Consider the following 14,807-nt stretch of genomic DNA (forward strand, 5'->3'; position numbering starts at 1 on the left):
TATAATCGTCATCATTAAAAGCCATGCTGACTTCAAATGATGATTTTTTTTCTTTAAAGAGGTAAGGGGAATTGTGTATTTATGTGAATATGTTTAAATAGACAAGGAAGCTATTAGCCTCAGCTCTTAGCTAAAGGTACATTCCCTTAGAACTAAAATCCAGACTGCTAATGAGACAGACTGGGTTTGTTTTAGAACCTTCTGCAGGCTGCTGTCAGGCAGAGCCCAGAGACCTGTTCTTGCTCAGGCACTTGGGTGGAATAGAGAGTGGGTGGATTCAGACTGTCCTTGCTCTGCACCTGTTAGCTGTGTGACCTTTGAAAGTACTCAACCTTCTGCGCCTGTCCCCTTTCTGTAAAAGGGGAACAATGATAATAATAAAAATACCTACCTCATAAAGTTATTGTAAGGATTAAATGGGTTAATACACATGAACACTCAGAAGAGCACATAGAACACTCTTAATAAATACAATTTTATATAGTATGTAAAATACTTATAGATGATATATCTGTGGTTTTATTCTATATTTAGTAATAATATTAATTTTGGTGATGGAAAATCCACACGAGTGTTACTTTTCACATCCCAGACAATTTGACTTACCCTATTTGGGTGGTCAAAGTTTATAGCAACGCCTTGACTCTTGGGACGAATAACACACACCTAGCCAACAGAAAACTAGGAGATTATAGATACTCTGGGTCATTTTTTATAGATGTATAAAGCTTGTGAACTGACTTGGATAAAAATGATAACACATTTCATTAACCTGAAGTTGAATCCAAAAGCCCTTCTCACCTCCTTCCAGCCTCCCCATGTCAAATTGATAATGGGCTTTTTAAAAACCAAGCTTTCCACTTGCCGCAACAAGCATGTTGCTTCCAGTGGTTCTTGCCAGAGGACAAGCCAAAGAAAACAATTGGCTTACGTGTTCTGTTATCTACCAGAGTGGATAGTAATTCTTCCTTCATCCCTAGGTCCTGTCATTTGGGCAGAGGTGGAAGACACCATCAGAGTCACCTTCCATAACAAAGGAGCCCATCCCCTCAGTATTGAGCCGATTGGTGTGAGAGTCAGCAAGAGCAACGAGGGCACACATTACAGCTCCTCCAGTGGAAGTGAGTACAGCACTGCAACCAAACGATCACGTGTAATAACCCACTGCGCTGGTCACCCCAGGAAAACAGTCCTGCGGAAACCGAAGGCAGGAACTCCCGAGGAAACTGCTCGTGTCTTATTCTCAGGCATCATGCCAGGAAGCACATAAAACTCTTCTCCTACCATTGCCAATTGGCTTATGGAATTTTGTCTTGCCTTAATTGGATGACTATTGACAATGCTGGCAGTAACTTACTTGGATTGTATCAGTGATTCATTCCTGGACTTCTATTTGGGTGACTGTTCCTTCTTGCAATTATAAGATTAGATGCACATTTTAGAATATTTGAAAAATATTAAAAGGTAGAGCCAAAAATATTATCCATAGTTCCATAAACAACCACTATTTTATTTCTATATAATTCCTCCAATCTTTCATCTGTGTACATAGTAATATATATTTTACATGTGTTTGAGATCATAATATATAAATATAGTTACTACAGTTTTGTACCCAGTTTGGTTTCTTTGCATCATAAACATTTTATAAATGTAATTTTAATGATACAAAATATTCCATTATATAGAAGTATTTAGATATTTATGTATGTCAAAGCTGACCAATAAAGACCCTCTTCTGGGTCTCAGACTTCTAGTATCCTCACATGGAGGAAGGGGCTGGGAGTTCTGTGGGGTCATTTTGTCAGGGCACTAATCCCATTCAGAAGGGCTCCACTCTCATGACCTAATCACCTCCCAAAGTTTCCACCTCCAACACCATCATATTGGGCATTAGGATTCCAATATGTGAATTTGGAGGAAACATAACATTCAGATTGTAGCAGGCACCCATCTCAGACAGTGGTTTAGAGGAGACTTCCTGGAGGAAATCGTACCCATATGTAACCTGGTATTGGAGCACAAGTAGGATTCCATTCTAACTCATAGTAAGGAACGCAGAAGAGGGTTATCCTAGACTAAATCCTACTTCGTGGCTCAAATGACCACATTAGAAAGCATACTTCACCTCTCCAATGTGACCTTTCCTACAGGTGTGCCTTCTTCTTCAGCGTCCTATGTGGCACCCAAAGAAACATTCATCTATGAATGGACTGTCCCCGAAGAAGTGGGACCCACTTACAAAGATCCTGTCTGTCTAGCTAAGATGTACTATTCTGCTGTGGATCCCACCAAAGATATATTTACTGGGCTGATCGGGCCAATGAAAATATGCAGGAAAGGAAGTTTACTTCCAAATGGGAAACAGGTAAGTCCAATCAGGAAAATTAAAATAATTTTCCAATCCCTTTGAATATCATTATTATAAGGTAAATTCTAGATTTTGAGGCAGTAAGAGTTCCTTACATAATGTTTACTATAATTTTTTCTTAAACTTATATCTGTATCATGCAGAGATTCTCTGGATAACATGATTATTCCAAGATGAGTTGGAAACAAGATTTTCCTTGAAATCCAAAGTCTCTCATGATACTATTAGACTTCAACACACACATTTTAAAAAACCATCTATTAATGATGTAATTCAACATTCACTGAGGAAAAAAATATTGCTTAAAATATTTTTTAGAAATAAGAAAATGACCCTATGATCTAGAAATAGAAGTATCTACCCTATCATTGTTTTTATCTCTAAAATAAATATTTTAATGTGAATTTCAAAAGAAAAGGATTCCTTTAAAAATGCATTCAATACAATCATCACACCTTAAAAGCATCATCTTAATTCCTTAATATCATCAAATGTCCAATCAATGTTCACATTCCCCAATTGTCTTTTTTTATTCAAGTATAGTTGATGTACAATGTTGTGTTAGTTTCATGTGTACAGCAAAGTGATTCAGTTATCTATCTATCTATCTATCTGTCCATATATATGTATTTCCATTAGAGGTTCTATTATAGGTTATTACAAAATATTGAATATAGTTCTCTGTGCTATGCAGTAGGTCCCTGTTGTTTATCAATTTTATATATAGTAGTGTGTATACGTTAATCCCAAGCTCCTAATTTATCCCTTCCCTGCCCTTTCCTCTTTCATAACCGTAAGTTTGTTTCCTATGTCTGTGAGTCTGTTTCTGTTTTGTAAGTAAGTTCATTTGTATCATTTTTTTAGATGCCACATGTAAGTGATATCATATGATACTTGTCCTTTATCTGTCTGACTTACTTTCCTTAATATAATAATCTCTAGGTCCATCCATGTTGCTTCAAATGGCACTATTTCATTCTTTTTTATGGCTGAGTAGTATTCCATTGTCTATATATACCACAACTGCTTTATCCATTTATCTGTCAATGGGCATTTAGGTTGCTTCAATGTCAATCGTAAATAGTGCTGGTATGAATATTGGGGTGCATTTATCTTTTCAAATCAGAGTTTTCTCCAGATATATGCCCAGGAGAGGGATTGCTGGATCATATGGTGACTCTATTTTTAGTTTTTTAAGGAATTTCCACATTGTTTTCCATTTTATATTCCCACCAACAGTGTAAGAGTGTTCCCTTTTCTCCACACCCTCTCCAGAATTTGTTGTTTGTGGACTTTTTAATGATGGCCATTCTGACTGGTGTGAGGTGATACTCCACGGTAGTTCTGATTTGCATTTCTCTAATAATTAGCCATATTGAGCATCTTTTCACCTGTCCATCTGTATGTCTTCATTGGAGAAATATCTGTTTAGGTCTTCTGCCCATTTTTGGATTAGGTTATTTGGTTTTTTTTGTTGTTGTTGTTGGGTTGTATGAGTTGTATATTTTGTATATTCTAGAAGTTAAGTCCTTGTTGGTCTCATTGTTTGCAAATAGTTTCACCTAGTCAGTAGGTTGTCTTTATGTTTTGTTTTTGGTTTCCTTTGCTGTGCAAAAGCTTGTAAGTTTAATTAGGTCCCATTTGTTCATTTTTGCTTTTATTTCCATTGTCTTGGTAGACTGACCTAGGAAAACATTCCTACAGTTTATGTCAGAGAATACTTTGCCTATGTTCTCTTCTAGGAGATTTGTGATGTCCTTTCTTATGTTTAAGTCTTTAAGCCATTTTTAGCTTATTTTTGTGTATGGTGTGAGGGAGTGCTCTAACTTCACTGATTTACATGCAGCTGTCCAGCTTTCCCAACACCATTTGCCGAAGAAACTGTGTTTTCTCTATTGTATATTCTTGACATTCTTGTCGAAGATTAATAGACTGTAGGTGTGTAGGTTTATTTCTGGGCACTCTATTTTGTTCCATTGATCCATATGTATGTTTTTGTGCCAGTATCACACTGTTTGAATTGCTGCAGCTTTGTAGTATTGTCTGAAGTCTGGGAGGGGTATGCCTCCAGCTTCCTTCTTTTTCTGCAGTATTGCTTTGGCAATTCTAGGTCTTTTGTGATTCCATATAAATTTTAGGATTATCTATTTTAGTTCTGTGAATAAATGTCCTGGATAATTTGATAGGGATTGCATTAAATCTGTAGATTGCTTTGGGTAGTATGACCATTTTAACAATATTAATCCTTCCAATTCAAGAGCATAGGATATTTTTCCATTTCCAATTAAGTCCAATTCTTGATTTTCTATTCTATTCCATTGGTTTGTAACTATTCATGCAGCAATACTATACTATTATAATTATAGAGCCTTTATAATGTGTTTAAATGACTTGTAGCCATACCTCAATGCACTTATTTTTCATCATTTTAATGGCCATTTTCATTTACTTATTCTTTCTAATGAACCTTGTGAAAACTTACCTGGCTCCAGAAAAAAAATCTTGATAGTGTTTTATTGAGATTGTCTCAAATATACAAATTAACTTAGGAAAAACATGACATTATTATAAAGTTGAGTGACACTACACAAGAACATATGTTTTTCCAGGCTAATTAAGTAGAGAGACTCCTGACCCGAGAAAATATAAGCAAACTCTGTGTCTTAGAAACAAATTGGCAACTGGTCATAGGCTCTCTAAAACAAAGCAAGGTCTTAATAAAGCAGGAGAGAAACAGATCAAATCCTTAAAAAAAAAATGTCTTTCCACTTGTTCAGGAGTATTTTATAGTTCCTTTTATAGGTTTTTGATTTTTTTTGTTGTTAAGTTTATGCCTAGGTATTTTATTTTTATTTAACTATTGTAAATGGTAATGCCATCATTTAAAACCTGTAAATACGTAACTGAAAAAAAATGATTTTCTACCTTTGGATTCCATTCTTTGATTTTTGTGCTTACCTGGGAAAGGAATAAGAGGAGACTAAGGTTTATTGAATTTTTAGGCATTTCATACATTTTACTTCATTTAACCTTCACAGCAACCCAAGGGGCTAAGCATTGTTAGCTCTGTTTTTACAGAAGAGGAACTGATACCCAGCGAGTTGAGATTTAAAATGTGAGTTTTATCTTCCACATATTTTATTACCTTCATTTTGCAAATGAAGGAGTCACAACACAGGAAGGTCTATGGGATGCATTAAAAGTCCTCATCTTGGAAAAACAAAAGTCCTCATCCTGGCTTTTTCACTTACTAGCCATGCGGCTTCAGATTGGCTAGAATAGTCTGATTAGTGTCTGATCTTAATGAAAATATCTATTAATTTACCACTAAGTATGACATTGGTTATTAGTTCTTATTTTTAATTCTATTTCTGGTTTACAGAGACTGTTTTTCGGTTTAAAATCACTGAGCTGCTCCAGAAAAAATACTGTGCTAGGCATAGAATTCATTGGTAAGACCTACTCTAATAGAATTTCTATTCTAGGGTGTGGTGTAGCAGAGAGGAAAGGGTAATGGGAGTGACGGTGTAGAAAGGAGAGGAGAAAAGCAAACACAAAAAATAAAAATAGATAACCTTAGAAAGTGACAAGTGCTTTACAAAAACAAAATAGGGTAATGTGGATAGTGAACTAAAATTATAGTTTAGGTAAGGTGGAAGTATTATTTGAGGTGAGATCTAGCTATTAAAGAGATATCCTTGCAAAGATCTGAGGGAAAAGCAAAAGGAACAGCTAGTGCCAGAATGCCAAATTTTCTAAAAAGTCATTTTTAGATTTCCTTGAAATTATTACATATCTTTTCTCCTTCAACCGATAAGTGTGACCAACTACATTAAGCATTCCCTAGGGTTGAACCATCCTTGGGTTTCTAGGGGAGAAACATTACTTTGAGCATGGTGGGGTTTTTTTGATATCTTTCTGTGTTGAATTTGATGTTTTACTTAGAATTTTTCATCTAAGCTGTGATTAATTTAGATTCTGTGTGCTTTTTCGGGTATTATATCATAGTTGTACTATCTTCATTAAATAAATTGGAAAGCTTTCCATGGTTTTAATACTTTGAAACAGTTTAAATGGATAGGAACCATCTGCTCCTTAGAGATTTAAAAGAACTTGCCTATAAACTACTCTGAGCTTGTGAACTTTTAAAAAGAAGTAGTTTTGTTGTTTATGTTTTAATCACTCTCTTTATTTCACCCATGAATTGGTCTATTCAGTTGCCTCCTAAGTCAACTGACCACAATTATTGTCCATAATGGTCTTAATTTTTTCCTCCCCCACTTATGCAGTTGTAGTCCTTTCTCATTCCTAACTCAGGGTCTCAATTTTTTTTTATTAGATTTGCCAGAGTTTTGCATATTTCATTGGTCTTTTCAAAGAATACATTTTTAGGTTTAGCTTTTCAGTGTTCTAATTTATTTATTTCTGCTTTTGTCTTTATTAACTCCCTCTTTCTTCATTTTAGTTTTCTAAAATTTTCAGATATTTACATCTCTTTTTATTCAGCTTTGCTTAAACTAAACAGTTCAGAGTCTGAATTTTTATGTTTAATTTGTTTAATTTATGTTGTACATGACATGTAGTATTCTCCTGAACATTATTTACTCAATGCTTAGAAATTCATTTTTATTTCTTCTTTGATATAAGAGTTATTTGGACCAAATATGATCTTTTTATTTGTTTAACTTTTTATTAGTAATTTTTAGTTTTATTGCATGATAATCAGGAAATGTGACCTGTAATCTTTTCATTGACCATTTCTATAGGTCAGTATATAAGTGATGGTAGCAGTTCCCTGCTGGAATCCTTAAACATCTGAAAATGTGACTTTGTTGTGCTTTGCCTGGTATAAAATTTTTCTATCATAATCTTTTCCCCTCAGAAATGTAATTGGCACTTAATTCTATCTTCCTCTGACACTTACTGTACCAGAGGAGTCCAATGTTCATGATAACTTTTAAAAAGGATTATTGTAGAAATTTGTCTATCTCTGAAATCCAAAATTTTTCCCAGAACATTTTTAGGTATAGGTCTATATTACTAATTTTGCCTCATTTTCAGTGAAGCTTTTGATTCTGAATAGTCTTTTCCCTTTATGGCAGTGAACACTTCCACTATCATCATTATGTCTCCCCCTTTTATAACTTCTCTCTAAAATTATTACTATGTGTATATTTTTCATCTTTGAATCTTTTCTTCTGACTTATGGGAGCTTTCTTAAGACCATCTCCATCGCTGATTCAGTTTTCTGCAGGATCTAACCTTCAGGTTTCTGCTTTGGTTGGATTTTTAAAATTTGATTAATCATGCTTTTCATCTGAAAAAAATGATCTCAGGAAAAAGACATGCAGTAATCATTCAAGTTTTCTTTTCTTTGAGGGAGCAATTTGCTCTCAGGGACTCATATGCTTTGATTTCTTAGACCAACTGCCTTCTTGTGAACTACTCAATTATTCCATAGACCAGATAGCATTTCTGCTTCCTTATTTTTCACCTGGGATGGGGGAGAGGAAGTGAGAATGTCCAGATGTCTGGGGAGTGTGTGAATTCTTGTTCCAACTTACTTGCAGGCTATTTCTTCATTTAAGATGTGTCTGTTTCTTCCTGTTCTCCCTTATACGAGTTCTCAGCTGTTATAACTGTGGATGGCACCTTCCTGATTTCTATCACAAGCACATATATCCCCACCCCCCAATTTTAACAAATTTTTTTTTGGTGAGTTCAAGTTGTATGGGCAGAGCTGGCAGAGAGGTAGGGAGAGGAGAATCAGAACTTTTATATGCAGAGAGAGGCTTCAATTATCCTGTTGAACCAGAAATGCACTACATAGATATCAATCAAAATTCTGGTGGTGGATAGGAGTGTGTTGTGAGCTTCATTTACAAAGAGGAATGGGAACTTCAGCTCTTATCCTTCCTTTAGCATGTTGGTGCATAACTAGTATTGTGTAGATGGAAGTCTTTCTGCTTTACTTATTCTGTCTTCACCTCGTTTTTCTTGTTTTGATTTACAGAAAGATGTAGACAAGGAGTTCTATTTGTTTCCCACAGTGTTTGATGAGAATGAGAGTTTACTCCTGGATGAGAATATTAGAATGTTTACAACAGAACCTGATAAGGTGGATAAGGAAAATGAAGACTTTCAGGAGTCAAATAAGATGCACTGTAAGTATTGCATCGTCCACCTGTATCAAGTAATTTCCATACTGTGCCTGGAATGCTTTTAATTAAACCAAAATACTAATAGCTTTGCTGATTGGTTAATTTTCAATAAATGATTAAATATAACAGTGGTCTGAGGGTAATATTGTTGACTGCTTAATGCATCAGTCAATTAAATCCTAACTTCACTTAATTCAAAATAAAAAATACAGTTAGATACATGGTCTTTAAAATGTGGTCCCTGGATCAGCACACCCAGCATCACCAGGGACTTGTTAGAAATGCATGTTCTTGGGCCCCCAGCTCTGACCTACTGAATCAGAAACTTTGGGTGTGGGGCTAGAAATCTTTGTGCAGCAAATCCTCCAGATTATTCTGATTTATGTTTAAATTTTGAGAGCTACTGGTTTAGATGCTTTTTTCATCTGCGGCTTAATAATGACAGGCTCCTTTTATGGCCTCTGCTCTCAATGAACTTCAATGAGCCTCTCCCTTGACTACATATAAGAACCCCCTGGGAGTTTTTAAAAACTATTTAAACTGTTTTTTAAGTGTTCAGGACAACCTCTGGAGATTTTTATATTTAATTCAAACTTAGCATTGGATTTGCTTTTGAGCTCCCAGTGTAATTCTAAAATGCAGTTAGAATTCAGAGACAGTGAGCTAATTGTTCAAAATGCTTACACCACTAATGAACAGCATGGGAAGATCTTTGTGGCCAGAAGGGGAAAAAAAGTAAAGTTGTACTACAAACTGATTTGGGGGGAGCAGCGGTAATTAGGTTTGTTTTATTATTTATTTATTTTAATGGAGGGAACCCAGGACCTCGTGCATGCTAAGCGCACACTCTACCACTGAGCTATATCCTCCCCTACAAACTGATGTTTTTTAATTGGATCCATACTGGTCACATTACCCACAATTTTTTAAATATTCCTTTTGATTTTACATTTTTGCATTTTGGAGGAGTCATGAATATCATCTATTAGAAATAGCAGTGAGAGAAAGAAAGCTTCCTACATATACTCTGCTTTGTGATTCAAGATGAATCAGAGAATTTTCCATCTAGGGCAATGAACACATTCCCAGTCTGCAGTGCCCAGGAAGAGCTGTTATTATTCATCCATTTGGATGCTCACAAATAGGACCTTTGAGAGAACTGAGAAGTGGCTTGTTGTGCAGGGCACAGAACAAGGAGCCTGCATACAGCTCCATGCCCTTTAGCCAGGGCCAGCTCTGGAAGGGCTGGGGACAGCAAGGAGTTGCAGAGACACTCTTGATACATAAAGGGGTGGGCAGGCCTGAATGGATCTTTTAAAAATTAAATAAATCTAGCTGGCTCTGGAGAGTAGGGGAGGCCGTCATGAAGTAGAACGTAAGATAAACCACTTTAAAAATATAATTTCCCAACTTTTACAGCCATGAATGGATTCATGTACGGGAATCAGCCTGGTCTCAATATGTGCCAAGGAGATTCAGTCGTGTGGTATTTATTCAGTGCTGGAAATGAGGCCGATGTACACGGGATCTACTTTTCAGGAAACACTTACCTGTCAAGAGACGGGAGGAGAGACACAGCCAACCTCTTCCCTCAAACGAGCCTTACACTCCTCATGCAGCCTGACACTGAAGGTGTATTCCTTTAAAATCAAGACACTTCTCTGTTGGATCGATTTGTGTGGTTTTGGCTTAAAATTCTGTGTTGGATGATAAGATCATCCTTCCCCAAGCCTCTCAGTATCCTTCCTTCCTTGCTGTCAGCTATGTACATGCTGGACGCGTCCAGTTCCTGTCTGTTGGGAGGAGGGGACGGAGTGACAAGAGTGGACTGACGTTTTTCCCATTTCCACATAGCAGGACCCTCAAAACGGTCTCCTTTTAAATTAGGATCCTTTACACACAGCTGGCAAATCAGATTAGAAAGGGAACGATTCCCGTAAAGGCTCTGCGTCTGAACTTTTTGTCATGTCTCTGCAGCCTAGATGTAGTGTGGACTTATTGGTTGCTTACTATTGAATATTCTGTACTAGAACTATAGCCAGGCCAGTTCAGAGACCCCTGCAGGACTGGTTCTGAATGAGTAAAACAAATTAAAACCAAAAAGGATTTTAACCAAAACATGAAAATATGCTAACTTTCTTCAGGCTTTATTTGGTTCATTATGTGTCACTGAAACGCAAGACAGGTCCAGTGTCCCTTTTTCCCTTATTCATTAGACAAATGTAAATACAGAAAAGTGAACAAAAGAGATGAAGTGTCTGCTTTTGTGGAGGTGAAATTCTATTTTTTTTTTAATATTTGGGAGGAGGTATCAGATTTGTTTGTTTATATATTTATTTTAATGGAGCGACTGGAGAATGAACCCAGGACCTTGTGCATGCTAAGCTACACGCTGTACACTGAGCTATGCCTTCCCTACCATGGAGCTGAAATTCAAATGCAGGGAGACAGACAACAAGCAAGTATATTAACACATATATATCAGTTGATTATAAGTACTATGAAAATAGAGCAGAAGAAAGGGCTGATGACTGATGGGGGAAGATGGGGAAAAATACTCTGAAGAGGTAACCTGTCTTATTTACCATTCCAGGGACTTTTGATATTGAGTGCCTCACGACTGATCACTACACAGGCGGCATGAAGCAAAAATACACGGTGAACCAGTGCCGACGGCCGTCTAAGAGTTCATACCTCTACCTGGGGAAGAGGACCTACTACATTGCAGCGGTGGAGGTGGAGTGGGATTATTCCCCAAGCAGGGAATGGGAAAAGGAGCTGCACCATTTACAAGAACTGAAGTAATGCTCTAGACTCAGATTCCCAATTTTTTCTAGCTTTCTTTTTCAGAGAAGTAAGAATTAAGCTACATTAAATTCCAATGAACGGCTACAAAAACAGTAACAAAACGCCTCCTAGGAACCCTTCCTCATTAACTTCTGCCTCTCTGGACTGTCTCACAGGAAAGGCTTCATTTATCTCATTGATTCTCTGCAGTCACTCATCTTACTTTCTTTTTTATTGGACTCTTTTTGACTTGTGTGCCCTTATCTTGTCATTGATTTTCAAACTTATAGCAAAATGAATGGCTACATTCAGTTCTGAAACAATAATTTTCTTTACCAACCATTTATTGCTTATCTTTCTTCCAAAGATTTCATTATTAGTCCAGAGGTTATTTTAGGTTCTTAAAACTACTTATTATGTACGGAAGAATATTTTAAATTCTTGAGGGCCCGAGAGCGGATATGGTCTCTGCCCTCTAAGAACTTAGAGGAAAATACGGCTCAAAACCACCAATGACGTATACACCATGGAAATGTAAGTGTGGTTTCAGTGAGAATAAATGTAAGGAAAGGATGGTTATTGCAGCTTCAGAAACATTCCATGCAGAGCAGCTCACCTGACACTTCCAGCCCTTTTATACTTTGCCAGATACTCCCCGCTCCATCATCTCATGTCTTGCCCTAAACTTTCATGGATATGATTTGAGAGATCGGGGTGGGCATGTGTTCAGATCTGGGGTGCATAACATGACTGATAACCTCTAGCTAAGCTGATGATTATATGGTTAGTTTGACTGTGATGGTGAGTATGATTTGTGATGAATGGGAGTAAAAAGTTATTTCAGTGATTCGGGTAGAATTGTCCAAAGTATACGGAGCCATTGGGAGTCAATGAAAACTTTCAGTGAAAGGAGCGGTTGGATAAAAGGGTTCGTATAGATCAGAAATACTGCAGTACCCAGAGAACACTTCATGGGTGAAATATGGAATCAAAACATTTTAGAGCCATAAAAAACCCATTTTAGGGGTGAAGAAACTGAGGCTCTGACAGGCAATGACCAGCTGGAGGTCTTTTTAGCTGGCAACAGAGTCAGGGCCAGGACTTCAATGGCTCTGCTCCTACCTGGGTGCGCTCTCTACCACCCCTGTCTATCGTTAAAATCTTATTCTTTCCTGCTGGAATAGGACAGTGATATCAAAACCTAGCATCATGAAATAAAAACTACATTTTTATTCAAAATTTAAAACTTAACGTCCACTCTCCTTAAGACAAATAGTAACCTTAATTGTGTGTGTGTGTTTCCAAGTGTTCCGAATGCATTTTTAGATAAGGAAGAATACTACATAGGCTCCAAGTACAAGAAAGTCGTGTATCGGCAGTACACTGACAGCACGTTCAGCGTTCCAGTGGAGAGGAAAGCAGAAGAGGAACATCTGGGAATTCTAGGTACTCTCACAGCTCCGGTTCCTCAGATGTGGGTTAGTGACGTACGTGTAGTCTACGGGTTTAATTTTCGTGGTTCATAGATTAAAGTTATTCTCAAATAAAAATACCAGTCATTCAATCAAATGAGAAGCCATATTTATTAAAAATACGGCATCATCAAATATTACTTATTTCTGTCAGTAACAATATATTCTACACCATACACTAATGAAGTTGTATATATTTGGTACTTATCAAATTGATGCCTGTAGTTTTGATGAAAGTGCTAGAAATTACTTTCTATTGAAATTCTTAACCAAATTGTTATTCCCAACTTCAAAAAACAAAATCATAGCTATTTACTTTTAAAGCTAAGATGTACATGATTAACTCCAAGAAATGTACATGTAAATAAGGAAATAAGGAAAAGGGAAAAGTGTCACAGTGAACAGTTTTGGGGAAAAGTTGCCTTCGATTTTTCAGGGATCACTTTAAGACAGAATGTCTAAGAATTCCACCAACAGCGGTCTTGGGAGTTTCCTTGAACGCAGTCAAGTGCCAAGGAAGCCACTCCCAACCCCACTGTGTTTCTACACTAACCAAATTCTTGGGGCTGGGTCCTAGAAACTCCCTCAGGCAGGAGACAAGCTAAGATTGGCTAGAGGGTAGAAATGGGAGGGGTAGCCTCACCCATCCTTTCAAACTGTCCTTAATTCACAGGAAGCTCTGGAAGTCCAGATGTTGAGAAATGAGTCCTGGCCAGGGTAGGGGCACAGCTGATGTACTATGATGAGGCCACTGTCCTGCAGGGAGCGTTCAGGCCAAATCCTCCACTAGGACTCTTGATAAGAAACGAACCCATGGTCTCCATCTTTAGAGACAGCTATAACTAGTGTTTTTATCCTGAATCCTTTGGGACCAGGTATTAATCCGAGAATGATTTACAGCATGAAGCCTGGGGGTGGGGGACAACCCCCTTAACAATAAAAAAAAATCACCTGATCTTTGCTTTTATTACTGAGTTAGAGTTTCCAATCCGACAGGTAGATAAGTCAGTCTTCCTTTTCATTTTTGCCAGGTCCTCAGCTTCACGCAGATGTTGGAGACAAAGTCAATATTATCTTTAAAAACATGGCCACAAGGCCCTACTCAATACATGCCCATGGGGTGAAAACGGAGAGTTCTACAGTTACTCCAACCTCACCAGGTATGCACGGCGGCGGGAGGGATACGTCCTAATAGAGTCTACAGCCTTTTTACAAACAACTGTTATCCAAATGAGTGCACCTTGAGGAAGTGAAGAAGGAGGTGGTTAAGAGGGCCCAAAGGGAGTTGTGTCTGTGTGATGTATGCCTACATGCACGTACCAAAAAAAAAAACAATCCATAGAACTGTAAGGAAAATACCTCATGGTCCTGGACACCTCTACATACTTAAGGTTGAGTCAGCAAAGATGATCACCCCAGGCTCAGCTAGAACACATCCCAGATAAATTTACCGTGTGGCTAAACGTTTCCATGACTGTATCCAAAGACAGCACCCTAAGGGCAGAGGCTGCCACTCAGAATTCTAAGGCCCCTGAATCTAGTCCAGTATCTGGCATGTACTAGGCGCTCCATAAATGTTTCTTTAATTAATAGAGTAAAAACTGAAATAGGTTAAATACACAGGTGTGTATTTTCTTTAATAAAAACTGTATTTTTCTCCAATTAGTTGGAAAGTTGGCTTCTAGTAAAGGACTAATTTCTCAGTAATTTAGCAGTTCCCAAACGTATCAAGTGAAAAAAAAAATACATTGCTCTATAGAGTTGGTCTTGTCAATTTAGGGGAATAGAAATAAAAAGCCCTGCCCACATGACTTTCATATTCGTCTGAGATAAATAGTAAATAAATAGAGAGATAGTATCAAGTTGTAAAAGTGCAATGAAAAAGATTAAGGCAGATGAGCGAGAGTAAGTAACAAGGGTGTTATTTTAGGTAGTGGGGGCTGGTCTGGAGGGCTTCTCTGAGGAGGTGCCATGGGTGAAGACACCTAAATGATAAGTAATGAGCCACAGGGGGTT

General features: G+C 37.4%; 1 protein-coding gene across 5 annotated transcripts in view; it reads left to right on the top strand.

Annotated features, from left to right (window-relative positions):
- The window catches only part of LOC102507268 (ceruloplasmin), a 53,482-nt gene that overhangs the window by 19,074 nt on the left and 19,601 nt on the right, over positions 1-14,807 (top strand). For all 5 annotated transcript variants that reach the window (XR_004322480.1, XR_004322477.1, XM_014561346.2 and 2 more), the window contains exons 8-14: positions 981-1,121; positions 2,154-2,368; positions 8,385-8,535; positions 9,952-10,164; positions 11,126-11,333; positions 12,626-12,765; positions 13,823-13,951. Coding sequence is in view for 3 of the 5 variants with exons in the window: in XM_014561346.2 (XP_014416832.2) it covers positions 981-1,121; positions 2,154-2,368; positions 8,385-8,535; positions 9,952-10,164; positions 11,126-11,333; positions 12,626-12,765; positions 13,823-13,951 (1,197 nt within the window). In the remaining 2 variants the exon portion in view is untranslated. The remainder of the gene's footprint in view (positions 1-980; positions 1,122-2,153; positions 2,369-8,384; positions 8,536-9,951; positions 10,165-11,125; positions 11,334-12,625; positions 12,766-13,822; positions 13,952-14,807) is intronic.

This window comes from Camelus ferus, chromosome 1, assembly GCF_009834535.1.
Source record: "Camelus ferus isolate YT-003-E chromosome 1, BCGSAC_Cfer_1.0, whole genome shotgun sequence".
NCBI lineage: Eukaryota > Metazoa > Chordata > Mammalia > Artiodactyla > Camelidae > Camelus > Camelus ferus.